Raw genomic sequence first — 7505 nt, forward strand, 5'->3', positions numbered from 1 at the left:
AACAATAAATGTAAACAAAGCTGCCATGATTGAGGAAAGATATACAGGTTTCGTCAGTGATCCCATGATGACTCCTGGTCCAGACCAAGCCGACCTGAAGACCCACACCGTCTATGACTTCCAGTCACACGGCTATCTTCTTGAGGTTATCTTGAGATGATTTCGGGGCTTTTAGTGTCCCCGCGGCCCGGTCCTCGACCAGGCCTCCACCCCCAGGAAGCAGCCCGTGACAGCTGACTAACTCCTAGGTACCTATTTTACTGCTACCTTCACTTTTTAATCTACATGCTTTTTAAGAAGGTAATTTCGCGTTGGAGAGGGATGGGTATTGTTGTGTGATGACTCTGGGAGGTGTTTATAGAGCAGAGACTCCCGGAGCTCCTTGCTCTGTTGCATGCCCTCTGTTGCATGAACAGAGCCCTCGCTCTGTTGCATGCCCTCTGTTGCATGAACAGAGCCCTCGCTCTGTTGCATGCCCTCTGTTGCATGAACAGAGCCCTCGCTCTGTTGCATGCCCTCTGTTGCATGAACAGAGCCCTCGCTCTGTTGCATGCCCTCTGTTGCATGAACAGAGCCCTCGCTCTGTTGCATGCCCTCTGTTGCATGAACAGAGCCCTCGCTCTGTTGCTCGCTTTGTTGTATTATTACCCACACTATCTACCGGGGAATTTTGATTGGCTTTTGCCACTGAGAGAGAGAGAGAGAGAGAGAGAGAGAGAGAGAGAGAGAGAGAGAGAGAGAGAGAGAGAGAGAGAGAGAGAGAGAGAGTGTGTGTGTGTGTGTGTGTGTGTGTGTGTGTGTGTGTGTGTGTATGATCGCGGTTATTTAAGAAGATGTGAAGATTTAGCTGTAAATAAGACAGGATCACTATCTCAGCTTCGTTGATATCTCCCGTGTGTCGAGTCATTTCTTTATTATGCTCCCCATACCCATCCCGATATATATATATATATATATATATATATATATATATATATATATATATATATATATATATATATATATATATATATATATATATATATATATGTCGCCTGGCTTGATTGGCTACATCTTCCTTAATGTGTATCGTCAGTCCTTCCGTGTCTCAATGTTAGTGTGCCTTTCTGTAATACACTTGTATGTTGTTGTTAAAGATTTGCCACCTGTAACAAAGTTCCAAGTAGCACGGGCTATGGTGAGCCCGTAGTGCCTTATACACTTGTAGCTGGAAACGAGCACCAATTTGATAGGACTCTCCTGCATACCATGTGTCCATAGGTGTTTCCTCGACGTTCCTCTCCGGTGTCAAATGAGCAACTGAGAGCGACGACAAATAAGCAGTTGAGATGACTTGAAGGTCCACCTCCCTTCTCGTTGGGTGATTGGGGAGGATAGGGTCGTTGTATTGGATTGGTGATTGGATGTGAAGGGAAAGTGATTGGATGTGAAGGGAAAGTGGTTCAAGCGTGTCTGATGGTCAAGTGCCTGTAACGATGTATCACACACCTGGATACATGACTGTCATGACCAGGTGTGTCGTGACACATGGGTGCATGACTGACTGACTGACAGGGTGTTGTTGTTGTGTTAGATTCAGCTACTCAGAACGAAACGTTCCAAGTAGCACGGGCTATGGTGAGCCCGTGCTACTGACAGGTGTCATACCACCAGAATATATGACTGTATCTTGACAAGTGTGTGTGTCATTAATGTGTCGTGTCCTGACCCCATGACACAGGTTTATGACAGCCATTGTGACCTGTCTGCAAGCAATTTCCTGGGTCGATGTGTCATGTATCACAGGAGTTAAGGGGATATAACCATTAAAAGGGGTGACTGACTGTACTCCAAGGTGACTGACTGTACTCCAGGGTGACTGACTGTACTCCAGGGTGACTGACTGTACTCCAGGGTGACTGACTGTACTCCAGGGTGTTTGGCTGTACTCCAGGGTGACTGACTGTACTCCAAGGTGACTGACTGTACTCCAGGGTGACTGACTGTACTCCAAGGTGACTGACTGTACTCCAGGGTGACTGACTGTACTCCAGGGTGACTGACTGTACTCCAGGGTGTTTGGCTGTACTCCAGGGTGACTGACTGTACTCCAGGGTGACTGACTGTACTCCAGGGTGACTGACTGTACTCCAGGGTGACTGACTGTACTCCAGGGTGACTGACTGTACTCCAGGGTGACTGACTGTACTCCAGGGTGACTGTACTCCAGGGTGACTGACTGTACTCCAGGGTGACTGACTGTACTCCAGGGTGACTGACTGTACTCCAGGGTGACTGACTGTACTCCAGGGTGACTGACTGTACTCCAGGGTGACTGTACTCCAGGGTGACTGACTGTACCCCAGGGTGACTGACTGTACTCCAGGGTGACTGACTGTACGCCAGGGTGACTGACTGTACTCCAGGGTGACTGACTGTATTCCAGGGTGACTGACTGTACTCCAGGGTGACTGTACTCCAGGGTGACTGACTGTACCCCAGGGTGACTGACTGTACTCCAGGGTGACTGACTGTACTCCAGGGTGACTGACTGTACTCCAGGGTGACTGACTGTACCCCAGGGTGACTGGCTGTACTCCAAGGTGACTGACTGTACTCCAGGATGACTGACTGTACTCCAGGGTGACTGACTGTACCCCAGGGTGACTGACTGTACTCCAGGGTGACTGACTGTACCCCAGGGTGACTGACTGTACTCCAGGGTGACTGACTGTACTCCAGGGTGACTGACTGTACTCCAGGGTGACTGACTGTACCTCAGGGTGTTTGGCTGTACTCCAGGGTGACTGACTGTACCTCAGGGTGTTTGGCTGTACCCCAGGGTGACTGACTGTACTCCAGGGTGTTTGGCTGTACTCCAGGGTGACTGACTGTACCCCAGGGTGACTGACTGTACCCCAGGGTGACTGACTGTACCCCAGGGTGACTGACTGTACCCCAGGGTGACTGACTGTACCCCAGGGTGACTGACTGTACTCCAGGGTGACTGACTGTACTCCAGGGTGACTGACTGTACCTCAGGGTGTTTGGCTGTACTCCAGGGTGACTGACTGTACCTCAGGGTGTTTGGCTGTACCCCAGGGTGACTGACTGTACTCCAGGGTGTTTGGCTGTACTCCAGGGTGACTGACTGTACTTCAGGGTGTTTGGCTGTACCCCAGGGTGTTTGGCTGTACTCCAGGGTGTTTGGCTGTACTCCAGGGTGTTTGGCTGTACTCCAGGGTGTTTGGCTGTACTCCAGGGTGTTTGGCTGTACTCCAGGGTGTTTGGCTGTACTCCAGGGTGTTTGGCTGTACTCCAGGGTGTTTGGCTGTACTCCAGGGTGTTTGGCTGTACCCCAGGGTGTTTGGCTGTACTCCAGGGTGTTTGGCTGTACCCCAGGGTGTTTGGCTGTACTCCAGGGTGTTTGGCTGTATCCCAGGGTGTTTGGCTGTACTCCAGGGTGTTTGGCTGTACTCCAGAGTGTTTGGCTGTACTCCAGGGTGTTTGGCTGTACTCCAGAGTGTTTGGCTGTACTCCAGGGTGTTTGACTGTACTCCAGGGTGTTTGGCTGTACCCCAGGGTGTTTGGCTGTACTCCAGGGTGTTTGGCTGTACTCCAGAGTGTTTGGCTGTACTCCAGGGTGTTTGACTGTACTCCAGGGTGTTTGACTGTAGTGTACTCGCTGTATCACCCTACCAGCACCAGAAATTTAAACCGTCAGAATCCTCAGTGTTTTCGATCTCAAATGCTAAGCAAACCGAACAAATACAAAAGGCCAAATTTGACGGTTTCTGTGAAAGAATTGATGACAGGTGTTAATGACAGGTGTTAATGACAGGTGTTGGTGACAGGTGTTAATGACAGGTGTTGGTGACAGGTGCTGCCTTGGTATAAGCTAACACGAGGTCATATCTGAAATCTATGAATGGCTGTTTTAAGGGATCTGGCAGATGTTAACGGGTTTGTTAAATTCTTAGGTTTAACTAAATGCTTTATTGAAAGACTATACACGTTTTTGTAGATAATTTATTGATCATCTTAGCCCTATAATTACATGGTATTAAATAGTATTTTAGGCAAAATCTTAAAAAATTACTTATGTTTTTGCTTAATTAGTCTATAATGAATAAGATTCCTACCTGTCGATCTGTATATTTAGGAAAACATCTCAGAGACTTGGTATTGGGTGTTCGTTGATCTACAGAAGCTGAATTGTGTTGTAGAGTCGTAGTTGATGTTTTTAAGAGACATGTAATGCTTGAAGGTGACAATATTAAGGATTTTACATTATCTTATTCTCTATGGCATTAACAATCACAGGTTCTCACTTTCGTGTAATCACCTAATTGTGCTTGCGTGGGTTGAGCTTTGGCTCTTTGGTCCCGCCTCTCAACTGTCAATCAACTGGTGTACAGATTCCTGAGCCTTGACTATGCATTAACCCTGCCATGAAGTATATTCCTGAGCCTTGACTATGCATTAACCCTGCCATGAAGTATATTCCTGAGCCTTGACTATGCATTAACTCTGCCATGAAGTATATTCCTGAGCCTTGACTATGCATTAACTCTGCCATGAAGTATATTCCTGAGCCTTGACTATGCATTAACCCTGCCATGAAGTATATTCCTGAGCCTTGACTATGCATTAACCCTGCCATGAAGTATATTCCTGAGCCTTGACTATGCATTAACCCTGCCATGAAGTATATTCCCGAGCCTTGACTATGCATTAACTCTGCCATGAAGTATATTCCTGAGCCTTGACTATGCATTAACTCTGCCATGAAGTATATTCCTGAGCCTTGACTATGCATTAACCCTGCCATGAAGTATATTCTTGAGCCTTGACTATGCATTAACCCTGCCATGAAGTATATTCCTGAGCCTTGACTATGCATTAACTCTGCCATGAAGTATATTCCTGAGCCTTGACTATGCATTAACCCTGCCATGAAGTATATTCCTGAGCCTTGACTATGCATTAACTCTGCCATGAAGTATATTCCTGAGCCTTGACTATGCATTAACTCTGCCATGAAGTATATTCCTGAGCCTTGACTATGCATTAACCCTGCCATGAAGTATATTCCTGAGCCTTGACTATGCATTAACCCTGCCATGAAGTATATTCCTGAGCCTTGACTATGCATTAACTCTGCCATGAAGTATATTCCTGAGCCTTGACTATGCATTAACTCTGCCATGAAGTATATTCCTGAGCCTTGACTATGCATTAACCCTGCCATGAAGTATATTCCTGAGCCTTGACTTGACTATGCATTAACTCTGCCATGAAGTATATTCCTGAGCCTTGACTATGCATTAACCCTGCCATGAAGTATATTCCTGAGCCTTGACTATGCATTAACTCTGCCATGAAGTATATTCCTGAGCCTTGACTATGCATTAACCCTGCCATGAAGTATATTCCTGAGCCTTGACTATGCATTAACTCTGCCATGAAGTATATTCCTGAGCCTTGACTATGCATTAACCCTGCCATGAAGTATATGCCTGAGCCTTGACTATGCATTAACCCTGCCATGAAGTATATTCCTGAGCCTTGACTATGCATTAACTCTGCCATGAAGTATATTCCTGAGCCTTGACTATGCATTAACCCTGCCATGAAGTATATTCCTGAGCCTTGACTATGCATTAACTCTGCCATGAAGTATATTCCTGAGCCTTGACTATGCATTAACTCTGCCATGAAGTATATTCCTGAGCCTTGACTATGCATTAACCCTGCCATGAAGTATATTCCTGAGCCTTGACTATGCATTAACTCTGCCATGAAGTATATTCCTGAGCCTTGACTATGCATTAACTCTGCCATGAAGTATATTCCTGAGCCTTGACTATGCATTAACCCTGCCATGAAGTATATTCCTGAGCCTTGACTATGCATTAACTCTGCCATGAAGTATATTCCTGAGCCTTGACTATGCATTAACCCTGCCATGAAGTATATGCCTGAGCCTTGACTATGCATTAACCCTGCCATGAAGTATATTCCTGAGCCTTGACTATGCATTAACCCTGCCATGAAGTATATTCCTGAGCCTTGACTATGCATTAACCCTGCCATGAAGTATATTCCTGAGCCTTGACTATGCATTAACTCTGCCATGAAGTACATATATATGATGAATCTTTGATGATTGACAGCGTATTGGTTAAGATGACTTACAAGATACTCAGCATCCGTGTCATGCTCAATATTTGCATCTACAAGATGCAGGTCTTTCCTCTGCCTTTCCTTCGGTAAATTGCTGGCGTCATTATCGCACTTTCTTTCCGGGTCGTGAACTCTTAGCGGCCAATCGGCGCCTGGAATCTGCCCCAGCCACTTGTTAACGACCCTCTCTCAATCCACGGAAGCCAATTAGGTCTCTCTGAATGGTCGTTTTCCTCTTCTGATAGCTAACTACCCGTCAGCTATTCATCCGTGTTGAAGGATTGATGGATTCGAGAGGAGATTGACGGCATGTGAAAGGCAACTTGGATATCTCAGATACTCTATTGGAGTGGAGAGTAGGGGGGGTCTCTGTTGGAGTGGGGGGGGGGCTCTGTTGGAGTGGGGGGGGGGCTCTGTTGGAGTGAGTCGTGGAGCTCTGTTGTATCTGGGAACTGAGCTTTCGTCTGTAGCGAGGATGGTGCTCACTTCTGGAATGTAATAAATAATGGGGACACAAAAGTATTTTGAGGGAGTAAGCCCACTCTATCCAGAGAATAGTGAACACATGTCTATTCCTGCCTCTATCCTAACATCTCCACCGCCCCCCCCATCCCTACCTCACCCCCCCCCCCCTTCCCCCCTGTCACCGCCGTCTTCCGCTACTTCTTCACCGCCAAGGAGGCGGGTGGGGGTACCGTAGAGTTTGGGAGGTGTGAGCAGGAGTCTCCATACCGCGCTGGTCCGTCACGGCGTGAGGACGTGTGTGTGCGTGCGCGTGCGGGAGACCCTGTTGAGTGTGTGTGTGGGGCAAGTGCGTCCCTCTTACTCACACTCGCCTCCTATATTTAAGCTCTACTTCATAAGTGTGTGTGTGTGTGTGTGAGACAGTGTAGGGGAAACTGCCTCTCTGAAAAGAAATTGAAAAAAATTGTGTTTTACTCAAATGATGTATTAAGTACCGGTGTTTGAGGCTAAGCCGGTTGTATATACTGGTGTTCAGGGCGAATATATCCCAACAGTAGGCTCAGATTTCACAGTGCACCGTGATTTAAAACGGAGATCGATAGCGTATACGATATCCAGTAGCACAGGTGTGTGAGGGTAGTGTGTGGTGGTGGAGCTGGCGTAGTCTGTACCCCAGTGAGTGACCATACCCCCCTAAGGATTTGTTTTGTAGGCAAGACGTGCCCCGAGGCCTAAGAATGGGTACGAGAAACCTACCACCCAAGGCGTGGATGCTGGGGGGACAGCAAGATGATCTCTGTCACGAGCATCCTCATCTGTCTCATCCCAGGAAGATGAATCTTCATCACCAGGATGATCTCGATGATAATCTTTCA

At 47.2% G+C, this 7505-nt stretch overlaps 2 protein-coding genes across 2 annotated transcripts; both read right to left on the minus strand.

Annotated features, from left to right (window-relative positions):
* Positions 1 to 4378: 4378 nt before the first annotated feature.
* On the minus strand, positions 4379 to 5218 carry LOC138355870 (splicing factor 3A subunit 2-like). The gene has a single exon (XM_069311413.1). The coding sequence runs from the start codon at positions 5216 to 5218 to the stop codon at positions 4379 to 4381; it is 840 nt and encodes a 279-aa protein (XP_069167514.1).
* Positions 5218 to 6117, minus strand: LOC138355871 (splicing factor 3A subunit 2-like). Its single transcript, XM_069311414.1, has one exon. It carries the CDS (start codon positions 6115 to 6117, stop codon positions 5218 to 5220), a length of 900 nt encoding a protein of 299 aa, XP_069167515.1.
* Between the last annotated feature and the right edge of the window lie 1388 nt (positions 6118 to 7505).

Source organism: Procambarus clarkii, chromosome 69 (assembly GCF_040958095.1).
Source record: "Procambarus clarkii isolate CNS0578487 chromosome 69, FALCON_Pclarkii_2.0, whole genome shotgun sequence".
In the NCBI taxonomy this organism is placed as follows: Eukaryota; Metazoa; Arthropoda; class Malacostraca; order Decapoda; family Cambaridae; genus Procambarus; species Procambarus clarkii.

What these genes read in the sequence shown, in the direction of transcription:
- LOC138355871 (XM_069311414.1), bottom strand. Translation starts at nt 6,117, where the DNA reads ATGGCAGAGTTAATGCATAGTCAAGGCTCAGGAATATACTTCATGGCA.
- LOC138355870 (XM_069311413.1), bottom strand. Translation starts at nt 5,218, where the DNA reads ATGCATAGTCAAGGCTCAGGAATATACTTCATGGCAGAGTTAATGCAT.